Source organism: Acomys minous, assembly GCF_964271855.1.
Source record: "Acomys minous genome assembly, chromosome: 6".
In the NCBI taxonomy this organism is placed as follows: Eukaryota; Metazoa; Chordata; class Mammalia; order Rodentia; family Muridae; genus Acomys; species Acomys minous.
This window is the reverse complement of record NC_140487.1, coordinates 95,819,757-95,834,832: the sequence shown is the minus strand read 5'-3', so window position 1 is coordinate 95,834,832 and position 15,076 is coordinate 95,819,757. Positions and strand designations below refer to the sequence as shown.

At 51.1% G+C, this 15,076-nt stretch overlaps 2 protein-coding genes across 4 annotated transcripts in view; one reads left to right on the top strand and one right to left on the bottom strand.

Annotated features, from left to right (window-relative positions):
- Positions 1-351: 351 nt before the first annotated feature.
- Positions 352-4,553, top strand: CDC20 (cell division cycle 20). Its single transcript, XM_084787090.1, has 10 exons — positions 352-763; positions 871-1,019; positions 1,111-1,207; positions 1,347-1,475; positions 1,579-1,775; positions 2,083-2,177; positions 2,294-2,522; positions 2,684-2,809; positions 3,881-3,998; positions 4,308-4,553. The coding sequence occupies exons 1-10, from the start codon at positions 583-585 to the stop codon at positions 4,484-4,486; spliced, it is 1,500 nt and encodes a 499-aa protein (XP_084643216.1). The 5' UTR covers positions 352-582; the 3' UTR covers positions 4,487-4,553.
- A 309-nt stretch (positions 4,554-4,862) lies between these two features.
- ELOVL1 (ELOVL fatty acid elongase 1) overlaps positions 4,863-15,076 on the bottom strand; it is a 72,188-nt gene continuing 61,974 nt past the window's right edge. Inside the window, exons 2-9 of one of the 3 annotated variants that reach the window (XM_084787092.1) lie at positions 7,535-7,597; positions 6,898-6,957; positions 6,467-6,657; positions 6,228-6,308; positions 6,083-6,139; positions 5,900-6,005; positions 5,683-5,819; positions 4,863-5,573 (exon numbers count right to left, since the gene is read on the bottom strand). In XM_084787092.1, the coding sequence (XP_084643218.1) occupies positions 5,352-5,573; positions 5,683-5,819; positions 5,900-6,005; positions 6,083-6,139; positions 6,228-6,308; positions 6,467-6,657; positions 6,898-6,943 (840 nt within the window). In that variant the 5' untranslated portion in view covers positions 6,944-6,957; positions 7,535-7,597 and the 3' untranslated portion in view covers positions 4,863-5,351. Of the gene's footprint in view, positions 5,574-5,682; positions 5,820-5,899; positions 6,006-6,082; positions 6,140-6,227; positions 6,309-6,466; positions 6,658-6,897; positions 6,958-7,534; positions 7,666-9,136; positions 9,297-15,076 lie in introns of those variants that run through there. The other 2 variants (XM_084787091.1, XM_084787093.1) reach the window with 2 other exon arrangements.

The following is a 15,076-nucleotide window of genomic DNA, read 5'->3' as shown; positions in this document are numbered from 1 at the left end:
CCTAACCTAACCACTCGGGTCCTCGGGATCGAGTTTACCTGTGTGTGTATATAGTAACCTAAGCACCACCCACATACTCGGAAGTGACCTCTCAGATCCCCTTCTCCCAACTGCCGCAGTCGCACCCGGAGAGAAGCCGGGACCCGGGAGCTGACGCCGGGGACAGACAGGCAGCGCGGGCCCCGCCCCTGCGCTCGGGCTCTGGCTCCGGGAGGTGGGTTTGGGGCTTGGCTTCAAACACTCTGGCGGCTACACTCTCGTGAGATCTGCGATTTGCTCCCGGAAGACCCGCCCCTTTCCAGCGTAGCGACCAATCGGCAAGAACGACGGTTAAGACGGTTGGGGTTTGAAGGAGCCAATGAGCGCTAGCAGCGGAGAGTTTAAGTTGAACAGCCCGGCGTGCCCTTAGCTGGTGCAGGAACGAACCCATTCTGCCCGTTTGTGGACGCGCTGTGCGGAGCCCGGGATTTGTGTTTCGGAGGGCTGAGGACGGGCAGGTGCGAGCTGTGGCTGGCGGAGCCCAGGAGGCCGGCGGGGTCCCGAGTTTGGTAACCTCAGCCTCTCGCCCCCGTAGGCGCTGCCATGGCGCAGTTCGTGTTCGAGAGCGACTTGCACTCTCTGCTTCAGCTGGACGCGCCCATCCCCAATGCACCCGTTGCGCGCTGGCAACGCAAAGCAAAGGAAGCCTCGGGCCCAGCCCCCTCGCCCATGCGGGCCGCTAACAGATCACACAGCGCCGGCCGGACTCCGGGCCGAACTCCTGGTGAGTGGGGGGGGGGGCCCGGGGGGCCGGGGAGTGGGGTCGGGGAAGGAGATGGGATCGCAGAGACTCGTCAGACTGTCTTGGCTTCTCTCTTTCCTTGTCCCCAGGCAAATCGAGTTCCAAGGCTCAGACCACCCCTAGCAAGCCTGGAGGTGACCGCTACATCCCCCACCGCAGCGCTCACCAAATGGAGGTGGCCAATTTCCTCCTAAGCAAAGAGAACCAGCCGGAAGATGGGGAGACGCCCACCAAAAAGGTATGAATTCCACAGGCGTCGTGAGGCTTGAGACTTTGACGTGTCCCTTGGCCTGATGTCATGCGCCCTCACTGTCTCCCGTCTATGCCAGGAACATCAGAAGGCCTGGGCTCTGAATCTGAACGGTTTTGATGTGGAGGAAGCCAAGATCCTCAGGCTCAGTGGAAAACCTCAGAATGCCCCAGAAGGTAAGAACTGACACTCATCGGGGTTGGTGGGTGTCGGAGGCCCTTCCTGAGGAGAGACATGCGGCTGCTGTTCCCCATCTAAAGCTGACAGCAAGGGTGGCACCAGCTTCAAGGTCCAGACCCCATTCTCTTGCCACAGGCTACCAGAACAGACTGAAAGTCCTCTACAGCCAGAAAGCCACGCCTGGCTCCAGCCGGAAAGCGTGCAGATACATCCCTTCCCTGCCAGACAGAATTCTCGATGCCCCCGAAATCCGAAATGACTACTGTAAGTGTGTTATTGTCTTCTCCTCTTTGGGTGGAGAAACGTGGCCTGGGAATGGACCAGTCCAACAAAGGACCACCTCATGCTTTTTTTCTGCTTCTGGCAGACCTGAACCTTGTGGACTGGAGCTCTGGAAATGTATTGGCTGTGGCACTGGACAACAGTGTGTACTTATGGAATGCTGGTTCCGGTGACATTCTGCAGCTACTGCAAATGGAGCAGCCTGGGGACTACATATCCTCTGTGGCCTGGATCAAAGAGGGCAACTACCTAGCTGTGGGCACCAGTAATGCTGAGGTGCAGGTGAGCCTAGTCCCTCTATTGTGGCTCTGTGGTCATCAGGCTTTGTTTGTTTTTGTTTTTTGTTTTTTGGTTTTTTTTTTGGTTTTTGAGACCGGGTTTCTCTGTGTAGCCTTCCTTGGCTGTCCTGGGACTCACTCTGTAGACCAGGCTGGCCTCGAACTCACAGAGATCCACCTCCCGGGTGCTGGGATTAAAGGTGTGTGCCACCACGCCTGGCCTGGTCATCAGTCTTACGGGAGGAGCTTGCCTAGCTTGAAGGATGTTCATGCCCAGCCCCGTCTCTGACCCTGTGGTCTTGCCTCTGTAGCTGTGGGATGTGCAACAGCAGAAACGACTTCGAAACATGACCAGTCACACGGCTCGAGTAAGCTCCCTAAGCTGGAACAGCTATATCCTGTCCAGGTCTGTGGTTTCTGCTGATCTATAGCAAAGTCAGTCTTGTTTTCTGCTATCCAGAACTGAAGTGTTCTGCCTGGGTTTTGTGTGGCCTCATCACTAAATCTGCTTTGTCCTCTCAGTGGTTCCCGCTCGGGACACATCCACCACCATGATGTTCGGGTGGCAGAACACCATGTGGCCACACTGAGTGGCCATAGCCAAGAAGTCTGTGGGCTGCGCTGGGCCCCAGATGGGCGACATCTGGCAAGCGGCGGCAATGACAATGTGGTCAATGTGTGGCCTAGTGGTCCTGGGGAAAGTGGCTGGGCTCCCCTGCAAACATTCACTCAACATCAAGGTGCTGTCAAGGTGAGAAAGCATTTGAGCTGAGGCGTTTGCAGACTCAGCTATAAACTAGGGACAGTATGGGGGGAAGACATGGCGGGATTGTACTGGGTCTAACGCTAAGGGCTTCTTGTCTATCTCTACTGTCTGCTGGCCTGACCCAGCCGTTTATCTATCCCGCCTAGGCTGTAGCATGGTGTCCCTGGCAGTCCAATATTCTGGCAACAGGAGGAGGTACCAGTGACCGACACATTCGCATTTGGAACGTCTGCTCTGGGGCTTGTCTGAGTGCTGTGGATGCCCATTCCCAGGTAGTTCCTGTGACTGTTAGTGGTGATGCAGGTTTTAGCCTATCCCGGCCAGATGTGTTATTCTATGTGACCTTTTGAACAACCAATCAACTCCTAACACCACCTAGTAATTTCTAAACTTCTGACTGTGCCTCATTCACAAGTTTCCCATTTCCAAGTTTGGCTTATCTCTAACCCCAGGTGCTGTAAGTGTCACCTTTATATGTCTCAGTGAAGCTTGTCACTTCACCTTGCTTCCTGAAATGTGTTGTTCCTCTTGTACTGATTCAAGAGGGCAGAACCTGGTAGAAAAGCCAGGGTGGGCAGTGGTGGCGCACGCCTTTAACCCCAGCACTGAGGAGGCAGAGGCAGGTGGATCTCTGAGTTCAAAGCCAGCCTGGTCTACAGAGCGAGTTCTAGGACAACCAAGAATACACAGAGAAAACCCTGTCTCAAAAAAGAAAGAAATCTGAAAAGCCTCCTAAAATCTTTTCATCCTCGAGATATTTCACTTTTACCTTGAAATATCAATCCTATCTGTCCCCTCCTTGTCACCGGGTTCTCAGTCTTTTTGCTGGCTTCAGACTTGCAGTGATCCTAAAGAGATCCTCAGCATCTCAAGTGCTGAGATTGCAAGTGTGCACCACCATGCCCAGTCTCCTCCCACACATTCGTCATCTTTCCTCTATACTTCACAGTCTGAGCAGCGTCTTCAGTGTCCTTTAGCCTCCCACAACCTGCAGTGTATGATACAAATACACAGACCGTTTGCAGCTCTTTGGTGCACCTTTCTGTAAACCCTCCACTTTGCCTGTTCATTCCTCTCACTCAGCCTTCACTGCAGGCGTGGGCTCTGAGGCCAAATGGCTAGAGTTACACAAAGTGCTCATCTATTGCATTACTTTGGGCACCTTACAGGGCTTCCTTCTGATGGACTCATCTTCCACAACACAGACACTTAAGGGGCTTCAGTAAGGACTGTGACAATTAAGTTTAAATTTGTAGCACCCGATAGGGTTCCTAATACTAGCATGAACTCAGTTCTGAGTAGCTCTGGCTCTGTGTCATGCCCATGATAACTCTTTTCCACAGGTGTGTTCCATCCTCTGGTCTCCCCACTATAAGGAACTTATCTCGGGTCATGGCTTTGCCCAAAACCAGCTGGTTATTTGGAAATACCCAACCATGGCCAAGGTGGCTGAGCTCAAAGGTAGGTGGCAAAAGGAAGCCAGGTAGAAGGGCCACATAGTATATGATTCCATTTATGGGAAATGCTGAAACTAGGTAAACTAGACTAAACAAGCAGAGGAATGGCGTGCTAGGGGCTTTGGCTAAGATGAAGGGAGGTATGGTTTATAATGCTGTGGTACTAGTTTTAACAGTGCACACACAGCTCTGTAAATACACTAAAACCACTGACTTATTTAAGAGGGTAAGTTTATGGTATTCAAGTTTTATTTCAAGGTAACTACCAAAATTAGAGGGCTGTGTACACTCAAATGCACTGCTCTTACCCTAGGTCACACAGCCCGGGTCCTGAGTCTTACCATGAGTCCAGATGGGGCCACAGTGGCATCAGCAGCAGCTGATGAGACTCTACGGCTGTGGCGCTGCTTTGAGTTGGACCCTGCCTTGCGGCGGGAGCGGGAAAAAGCCAGTGCAGCTAAAAGTAGCCTTATCCACCAGGGCATCCGTTGAAAACAAACCCGTTACCCCTCTTCTTGGTTTTTTGTTTATTTTTTCTAATAAAGTTGTATATTCCTTTCTTGTGTCCCTGAATCCTTCCTGAAGTTGCCCCTACCCTTGCCTAGAGCTGTAAGTCTTGTGGGAACTTCTGGCCACCGTTTTTATTATGTATATTTGTTTTGGTGACTGAACCTCAGCCTTACCCACTGAGCTTCATTTTTATTTTGAGACAGGTCCAGACTAACCTTGAATTTATGAGCTTCCCACTTCAGCCTCCTCCCCAGTATAGCTAGACTTAGTGCCTGCACCACCATCCGTCTCTTCTGCTTATAAATAAGCCGGGGCTAAAGCTGCATGCCCCGCCTCCACTTATACACACACAGTCTCAGTGGTTTCCTCTGTCACTTTAATTAAGACATAAGTGAGTACACAGCCTGTATTTCCAGGCCCGCTGCCCATCCTGACCTTTGGCCCAGAAGCTCGTGCTTCAGTGTGGAGTGAAAAAGGGAGCCTGAGTCCATAGTGACAGATTATTGCTGACCTCTTCAATGTGAGGAGAAAGGCCACAAGACCCTGGTTGGGGCCAGCCCTGAGTGTTCCTCTCCCAAGTTTAAGGCAGGGAGGGGGAGGTGAGTGTCCAGCCCTTCAGCCTCCAGTTCTGGTGGCGGACAGCAGTGAGGCCACATCCCTGGAGCTGGCTGGGAGAAGGAATAGAAGCAGTGGTCCCTGTAGACCTGCTGTGGGGAGGGGAGAGCCAGTCCTCCTACTTAGTCCTGACCACGAGAATCCTGGTCATAGGTGTAGGTGGAGAGGACACTGGTCGCTGCTGCCCAAGGTGCAGTCCTGAGGCACTTAGGTGGGGATGAGGCCATGCTCCTCAGTTGGCCTTGACCTTGGTAGAAGCTGGAGCTCCGTTCTGCTGCACTGCACGGGGCAGCCGCTTTCCTTTGGTGTAAGAGTGATACCAGAAATTGGAGAAGAGCATGAAGAAGATGGTGCCGTACATCCATATGAGGTGGATAATGATCGGGTACTGGTAGTCGCAGCTGGGCATGAAGTAGTATTGGCTGATGTGCAGTGAAACCAGGACAAACTGGATCTGGGATAGAGAAAGACAAGGGTGAGAAGTTGGCTTGGGAGGACGGATGAGGTCAGAGGTGAGACTGGTTGGATAGAAGGGACAACATTAAGAATATGTGGCTCCTCACCAGCTGTATGGCTGTCATATGTTTCTTCCACCAAAGGTAGGGCTGAGCCACAGGGCCAAGGGCAGACAGCCCATAGTACAGGTACATGACGACATGTACACAGGAGTTTATCATGGCGTGGAAGGAGCCCATTCCTCCTAAGACGGGGAAGAAAACAAGGTCAGGAGCTAAGCCTCTGCTCCAGTGGCCACCCTCTCCAGTTGCCTTCACTGCTCACCTGGAGCAACTTTTATGCCCCACCACCAACTCCAGGGGAGCACCGAGTGATGGAAGACATGTAGGAAGGTCACCTGGCCATCTTTCTTCCGGAGAATAAATATCACCTGAAGAAGAATGAGGGAAAGGTTAAGTGCCAGTGCCTTCCTGTCCACTCCCAGTCCTAACATCTATCACTACTCACTGTGTCCATCAGCTCGATGACCTTGGAAAGCATGAAGAACCAGGCCACTCGAACCATCTGTAAGAAGTCAGATCCGCCTTAGTGCTCTGCTAACCTGCCAATCCCTTATCTAGGTTGCTGATGGTTTACCTAAGGCTCTACTTACCCGAAGTGCCTCGGGGCTATTGGAAAAGTCTACTGGGTCACAGCGCCAGGTATAGGTACTCAGCCAACCAGACATCAGGAACTAAGAAAACGTGGATTAGACCAGATTTTCCCTCTCCCAGCACCCCCTCCCGTTCACTAACAACCTCTGGAAAGTAGATCTGCCATGCTCCAGCCCATGCCCTATGCCCTAACTCTTAACCTGCACACAGAAACTACAGCCTAGGCATTCCAGCCTACCTCATAGACAATGTAGAGGGAGAGTGTCACCAGTGAGAAATTGTAGAAAACCATGAAGCCACGAAGTTGGAAGGGCTTCCGATTAGCCATGATTCGAGGCCCAAGTGATAGCACGAAGTACACATAGGTCAGAAGAATGGATGTTATTAGCAAGGGGGACCCCATGAGAGGGTAGTTCTGGATCCGGGGATCTGTGAATAGGATGTCAAAGGAGTTAGGGTCACAGGGTTCAAGATACCTTCCTAGGTCTAGACATGAGATCAGGTCATTTAAAAAAAGTTAAGTAGGGCTGGAGAGGTGGCTCAGCCGTTAAAGGCTCACAACCAAAAACATAAAAAGTGAAGCAGTTCATATGACTCTTCATTAGGGCACAGCCCTAGATCCTGGGATCCCACGGAAGAAGGGAAGGCTGGCTGTGGACAGCAGCTTACCCGCATGCTTCATCAATTCCTGGTACACGTTCACAACAGCCTCCATCCTGGCTAAGGACTCTGAGGAGGGATGGAGAGTGCACATCAGATAGGGACCACTGCGTGCCCTCACCCCACACCTGGCCCACAGAGACAAGATACAGGATCACACAACCTGACGCCCTCACTGTTGAAAGGATAGGCCGTGGTGAAAATGTTTTCTTATCACGGGCAAGGCCCCAGGTTTAATCCTGACCATGGGGTGCAGGAGAAAAGGCAGTTTGGATGGAGCATCTGCTCCCCAAGCATCCTGCCTGCCTGGAGAGAGCTGTCCCACCCTTCCCCTCCCGTCTGCTCCCCTCCGGAGCAGAGTTTCCCATCCCGGTCTCCCTCCCTTCCTCTGTGAGAGAACTCTGAACTCGCGTCTCCTCCTGGAGCCTTTCTCCTCACAACAGAGTTCATCTCCCAGCGACCTTCCTCACCCTCCTGGCAGGCAGTCTCCTCAGCTTTGAAAAGTCACTCTTCGGAGATTCTCCCTTCAGCCACTCCTCTCCTGCTCTTCCCCCTTTTCTCCCAAGTAAAGTCCCTCTGCTTTTATCCCAAGACTCCCATCTCCCCTCTGTGTCAGGCCAGGACTCCCACCTGTCCCTTCCAGTACCTGAGCAAACCGAGGGTTCCACTTGTCTCTGGCTAAACACAAGTCTTCCCGGGCTCTCACCTCCTGCCTCTCTCCTGCCCTCCTCTCTCAGGCAAGCTCTCCTCTCTTCCACACCAGGAGCCTGGCTCTTTGAGACTCCTGCCCTGGCGGCTCCACCTGTCTGACTAGATCTTGCAGCAGCTCCGCCCTCCGCCCGCCCCCGCTACATTGGGCACGGGGTGGAGGGTGGGTCCAGGCCACAGGTCAGTGCCTAGAGGAGCAGGACCCACCAGAATTGAGAAAGCCAAGCAAGGCCCCAAACTCTTAAACAAGCCAGATAAGGTTGTAGGCTCTCCAGAGACTTCTGGCCAGGACCTCTGGCCAAAGCCAGAGAATTTGCTGAAAGTCCACACCCAGCATTTTCTCCCAAACCAGCCATGAATTCTCAGTTTGTCCTACTTCAGAATGGGCATCACCCTTCCCGACCAGGGAGGGGTAGGGACACCAGTGGTATGTGAGGAGGTGGGGAGTCTGGGAGGTCTCAGGAATCTTTCCCTCCCCCTCAAAGTTGAAAGGAATGTCGGAGGAAAGCTTACAGAGATACAAAAAAACTTAACCCAGGATGGCCTAGGACTCTGCCCTACAGGGCTCAGACAATCACCCAGCAACCTAAGCGCTCCAGGTGCTCTCCATCACTGCCCCTCCTCAGGGCCCCAGCTCTATCATGCACATCTGCACACACACACACACACACACACACACACACACACACACACACACACCTCCCTCACACAGCTCTCAACCACCCCGAGACATGCATTCCATACCAGGGGCCAGCACACACCCAAGGACAGTCCATCCATACCTTGCAGACCACATCACCAAAACAGACCTCCCTACCGGACCCTGACCTGCCAAGCTCCTAAACCTCACACCTGCCCTGCATTCACAGTGCGGCTCACACTTCAGCCGGCATGGTGACGGGAGAGGTGAGGGAAGCTCTCCTCACTCCCACCTCCCCCCTTCCTTCACACAGCGCTCTTGGTGAGTGTGAGTGGCATCCCTCATTTCCTCGCAGTCACTTTTGTTGGTGATTTATGTTGGAGTGGGGCCTAGCAGTTAAGCATGTGCTCTCACACACAGTTCCTCTCTGGCACATGTGAGCTTGCCGGCTCCTTATCTCCTTCACCCAGCACCTCCAATTCTCTCCCCCTTCACCCCCACATACACCGGTAAACACACAGGTACCCTGAGGCCTGGACTTCTGAGAAGCTTGCGGGGGAAACCCGGGTGTGTACCCCGCGGTGGAACAGGACCAGTTCCCTTAAGATGGATGGAAAGGGAAAGGGGCTCTGGGAATGGGAAAGAAGAGAAAGGAGAGCAAGGGACAAGGCCAGGAGGTAGTGGAAAAGAACTAGGTGTGAGCAAATGGGGGTCAGGGGCCAAGGTGCTGGGGAGGGAGCGTGCTGGGCAGGCCCAACCCCAGTAGCTGGGACCTCCCACCCACTCGCCCCAGGAACAGCCTCGCCCACAGCCTGCGCAGGGCAGGGCAGAGCAGGGCTAGCCCGGCCAGCCAGGCAGGGGGCGCTGGCATGTGGGAAGACATGGAAGGTCCAAACTCACCAGTGGGAGCCAGGCGGGCAGCAGTGGAGGGCTCGGAGGGATCAGGGCCGGAGAGAAGTCCCCAGGACCGCCTGCCGGCCACTTCCTCATCTGCTGGGCCGACTTTCTGTCACCAGAGGGGGAGGGGGCGGGCCGGGCGGGGGGCGCCTGCTGATTGGGCGGCTGGCCGAGGCAGGAGGGGCCGTCCAGCGCCCGCTTGGCCGCCAGGGCGGGAGCAGGGGCGGGTCGCCAGATTCCCCGGGCAGGAAGCACACCCAGCCCCAGCTCTCCACCCCTTCCTTCGCATCTCTCAGCCTGTCCCGCCGATGACTATGGCTTGGCCCGCACCCAGCTGCTTCTTGACGTTCAGCCTGCATGGCCCCATTCGTGGTCCTCTGTCCAGTCCAGCATGAGGACCCACTCATATGCTGCTGTCTGCTCTGCGACAGGCGCTGCTTAAGACTCCCGGAAAATTCCAGGGTTCAACCATTCCCTCAAGGCTTTTCCAGGAAGGGCAGAGGTGGCCAGCTGTGCCTGCTAAGGGCTGATTGGGGTGGCGGGAGGCCTAAGCGGGAGGCAGCAGCTGGCCACCACCATGCCTCTCAGAGCCTATAAACTTGGATGAGTCCTAGCTTTAGGAGCCTTGGAGAGGATTTCCTGGAATGGAGATGGGAGAATACAAGTGGCCCCAGGCAAGAGCTGTGAATCACTGTCTAAACTGGCCTTCAAGGTAGTAAAAGGGGGAGGGGGGGTCAAGTGAAACCGGCTATGGTTCATTCAGTGTGGTAGATCTTGAGGGCCAAATGAGGCACTCTGACTTTTATTCTAGAAAGAGAAGAAAAGATTTTTGAGGCGGCTCATCTCATTCATCAGACATTTACTAGCCATCTACAGTGTGCAGAACCACATTAAGCTCTGTGCACGGTACTAGAGAGAGATCAGGTGAGAGAAAACAGCTGGGCCTGAAGAGGAAACTGATGAGATTGGGAAAGACAATGTGGATGTGTGTGTGTGTGTGTGCTTGGGGGGGAGGGGGGCACGTTCGTCTATTGTCAATTCAATACTATCTGCCCTCTCCCACACCAGGGAGTCCAAATTATTGGATGACATGAAATCTATCTGTCTTGCCTATAATACGCCAATAACAGTTTAGATAACTGGATGATGTAAATATGTATAGAGCTGGGGAATTCAGAAGAGGCAGTGGCTAAGAGGGATAATAAGTTCACAACTAAGCCGGGTGTGGTGGCACTTGCCTTTAATCCCAGCACTCGGGAGGCAGAGGCAGGTGGATCTCTGTGAGTTTGAGGCCAGCCTGGTCTACAAAGTGAGTCCAAGACAGAGAAGATAACATAGAGAAATTCTGCCTCAAAGAAAAAAAAAAGTTCACAACTGGTGGATGTAGCTACCTTAGCATTGGGAAGAGATGAAAGCCAGAATACAATTTTGAGCTTATCTGTTTGTTCTCGTTCTCTCTCTCTCTCTCTCTCTCTCTCTCTCTCTCTCTCTCTCTCTCTTTCTCGTTTTTTCAAGACAGGGTTTCTCTATGTACACCTGGCTGTCCTGGAACTTGTTCTGTAGACCAGGCTGGTCTCAAACTCACATAAATCTGCCTGCCATTGCCTCTCAAGTACTGGGATTAAAGGCGTGCACCATCACGCCTGGTAGCACCTACTCTTGACAAAAAACAGCAAAGAATTTACTTCCAAACCCAGTTTTTTTTTTTTTATCATTGTACACTAGGCCCCTGATCTCCCTGATCCCATTCTGTGTCGTTCTCAAGGCACAGCCTGCTCTTTAGCCATCAAATAATGTCAGCATCTTCCCAGTGACCACCTATGCCAGATCCACAGCCTCTCAGTACAGCATTCATAATGGTTCTTTGCACATATGTTTAGAAAAGACTCGTTAGATGGATATTCATGAATTTATATACAAACATATCTACCTATGGGGCTGCCTCCAACTTTCAGGCCTTCCCCTTGGTTCAGCACAAGATGCAGTCAGATGTCCAGCCAGCCTCTGCTGACTAACATCCAATTGTCTGCCTCTCCTAAGTCCACGGTCCTTTCAACAGGAAACATTTTAGACATATCTTTCTTTCTATAACTGCCCGTTATCTGTCATTCAGTTGACGCTATACATGTTTGCTGCTTAGATGTTAGAATAAATAGGACACTGGAAGGATAGAAAAAACTGAGACCCAGAGTCAAGTGGGGAGAACAGAATGGCTTTATATTTCCCTTGAGAGCAGTGCTTATTGAGTTAACCAACACTTATTGTGGTCCTGATGCCTTTAATGTATATTCAGACAGCTTTGAGGCCACATCTGACTCTAAAATTCTGAGTTTAAATCTTCCAGTTAATATGTGCGTGATCGTGATATTGTGGAACCTCGTAAAAATGAAAGCAAAAGGTACCTCGCTTATAGAATCATTGTGAAGGTTAAAGGCAATAAGCCATGTAAAGTGTTTAGTATTCTCAGTCTCAACATTAACAGACGAGGTAAGAAGCAAGCCATCACACACGTTTGTATATGAATCAATGAGTGCTCTTTTAACAAATCTTCGCTAAGCAATGTGCAAACATATAGACTTCTCTGAAAGCCCTACTACAAGAAGTGGGCCTACATATCCATTATGAAAGCACACTGGAAAGATGACATTGTTCTAATGTCAAACAGGAAGCTTCAAGTATGTGTGCGTTCATCTGGGTCAAACTGATAAGTGCCCATGGTGAGCCTTCAATAAATGCTGGCTGACTACATGGCTCACGTCTTAACCTGGTCCTGACTTTCAATATCTGGTAAAGCCCAAGTCTGCCAAATGGCATCTTGGCCATGAAATTCTTCCAAAGCACCCAGCCTAGGAGAGCAGACATACATATAAATGGACGGCACATGGTAGCATGTGGTGAATTTTCCTAAAGAGAAACCCAGCGACTTATGAAAGAAAAGTGGGGAACATAATCAGAAGTGGGAGTTAGGTCTTAAAAGACTTCTCAGAAATAATACCTGACACTCAGGAGCACTTTCTAGCAGTCAGGGAGAGGCCTCTGAGACACAGAAGCATGTAACAGCCTAAAAGATGTGGCAAATGTTGGAAACTCTTACGTATGGCTCCAGCTCAGAGAGCTACCCCAGCCTCCCCACCCCCACTCCGTGTGTGTGTGTGTGTGTGTGTGTGTGTGTGTGTGTGTGTGTGTGAGAGAGAGAGAGAGAGAGAGAGGGAGAGGGAGGGAGGGAGAGGGAGGGAGATATTATGGGCATGTGTGACCATACACAGCCTGTTTATATTTTTTGGCTCTGGAGGCACACAGGAATCACCTGGGGGAGCTTTTAGTACCAGTGTCTGCCTCTCACTTCTAAATTGATAGTAATGGTGGTTAATAGGAAAGGGCTGGAGTTTGTTTATAGGCTGTATGGAAAAACACAATGGGACCCACCAGAAACACACACACACACACACACACACACACACACACACACACTCTCTCTCTCTCTCTCTCTCTCTCTCTCTCTCTCTCTCTCTCTCTCTCACACACACACACACACACACACACACACACACACACACACACACACACACACAGACTGGCTTTTGGCTAAGGAAAACACCTCATAACCTGAAATGGGTAGAAATGACATCTGTTAGTAGGTTAGGACAAAACTGAAGGAGTTTGATAAAGGAGACTATTTTCCCTGCAGCAGAAGGTGAGGCAAGCAGTAAGCATGAACGGCAATCGGATTAGAGGCTTTAGGAGATGATAAAAGTCTGGTAAAACTGATGGCAAGCACTGGGCAGGCTTCCTGGGCACGGATGATGGCCCCACCCATTGGAGACCATGCAGGTTGGTGTTCTTTTTAAAAATTTATTTTATTTTATGTGCATTGGTATTTTGCCTGCATGTGTGTCTGTGGGTGTCAGGTATTGTAGTTACAGACAGTTGGAAGCTGCTATGTGGGTGCTGGGATTCGAACCTGGGTCCCCTGGAAGACCTCTTAACCACTGAGCCATTTCTTTAGCCATGCAGGGTGGTGGTCTTCATCAGAGATTTGAGTTTAGGGGTTTTGTTTTATTTGTTTCTTTTATAAATGTGTGTGTGTTTGTGTGCGTGTGTGCATGCGTGTGTGTGTGTGTGTGTGAGACAGTCTGCATGTAAGTTAACAGCACCTAAATTTTCCATTGGTGTTAGGAATCAACCTCAAGACCTGTTTGAGTGACAGGTATTTTACCAGCTAAGGCATCTTCCTAGTGCTGCCTCCACCTCACCCCCTTTAAAGGCAGGATCTCACTTTATTGGTCAGGCTAGCCTGGAATTCTCTATTTTCCTGCCTCATCCGGCTGAATGTTAAAACTACAGGTCTATATGAGCACTCCTGGGTCCACTGGAGCTTTTAGGTTAGGAGAGTGGATATAAACAAGCCAGGCTGGGATCTGCAAGCAAGCTACGCGGAAGGCCGTGGAGGTGAAAGGGAAAGAAAACCAAAACAGAACAGGCTAACAAATTGGAGGAACTGACTCTACAAACTAGATAAGAGTGAAATCCCAACAGAATAGGGAAAACTGCCCAGTCTAATGGCTAAAATCCCTTTTCCTTAAAGAAGCCTTCCTCACAAACAGGAAGTGAAATGACAGCTTCCCTGCAGTCCCACCCTGACTGACTCACTCCTTATTCACAGTTCTTGAAGGGGATGGTCCCTTTCCCTAAATCAACGGTTCCCAACCTGTGGACTGAGAGCCCTTTAGGGGGTTACATATCAGATATCCTGCATGTCAGATATTTGCATTATTATTCATAACAGTAGCAAATGACAATTATGGTGTAGCAACAAAGATAATGTTATGGTTGGAGTCACTGCAAGATGAGGAACTGTATTAAAGGGTCATGGGATTAGGAAGGTTGGGAACCAGTGATGTTTTCCCCCATGGCTCAACCTGAGAGCCACCTCCTGTATGAATTCTACCAACTCTAGTACCTGGCTGAAACTGGGCACAAAAATAAAACACGAGGAGGATGAGAGAAGCAGGAGTGAATGCAATGGTGGGAAAACTGGGGGGCTCATGGGGCACCCACCTATGAGGGACGGGCACTGAGGGTCTCTAAGGCGGCCTCTTGAGAGCTGTGTCAAGCTCCTCCCTGCCCCAACTTGTGAAAGACAAGGAGCACTTCTTACAGAGCACCAGACGGAGAAGTGGAGTCGGGGTTACATGCATGAGGACACAGGGAGCAAAGATGTGGATGAAGAGGGTTCCAGTTACTCATCTTGTGGACCCCTGGGCCCAGCCACATGTCCGGTTCCTTCTTGAGGCTAGAACCATGGCCGAGGTGGCTGACACTAGGAAGGAGAGACTGCCTGCAGTCACCATCTTCATCTGTAATCTGAAGGTATGCTTGAAGACCTGAATGGTCAGAGCTGAGGGCGGATCTCCAGGTGGGATGCCAGTGCCAGGCACCATGGGAACTGAGGAGACTTGGGAGGAGGAGAACACTGAGGAGGAAGGAGAGGCTTTTGCTTACAGAACAAACTAGACTATGCTATTTGGATGGAAGAAAAAGGATTAGCAAGACTTGTGAGAAGGATCCAGAACAGCAAAGAGAAGTTTCCTTTTTATTCAGTGCTTTCTCTGGACAGCCGGAAGCCAGGTCATTTTCTTGTGCTATTATGGTTGAATCCTGTAATGTTAGCAATGTCATCAGCAGGTGGCAATGGGGACTTAAGAGAGGCTGAAGACACAGCTCAAGGCTGTGTAGTGTAGTGAGCAAGGATAAGGAAAACAGAGAGGAAGGAACAGACTCAGCAAAGCACAGCACAGGCATAGAGGGTGCAAGGAATGTTCTGTCTAAAAGATACGGTGAATGAAAGGTCTTCAGGTGACAGGAGGTTGGGAAGGAGGTTGACCTGAAGCCATGAGGTATTTGAGATTTCAAAAAAATAAAATGAGTTGTTTGTGTAGGGAT

What these genes read in the sequence shown, in the direction of transcription:
- CDC20 (XM_084787090.1), top strand. Translation starts at nt 583, where the DNA reads ATGGCGCAGTTCGTGTTCGAGAGCGACTTGCACTCTCTGCTTCAGCTG. An exon ending in AACAGCTATATCCTGTCCAG is followed by an intron (nt 2,178 to 2,293) that starts GTCTGTGGTTTC and finishes TTGTCCTCTCAG; the next exon opens with TGGTTCCCGCTCGGGACACA. An exon ending in AACATCAAGGTGCTGTCAAG is followed by an intron (nt 2,523 to 2,683) that starts GTGAGAAAGCAT and finishes TATCCCGCCTAG; the next exon opens with GCTGTAGCATGGTGTCCCTG.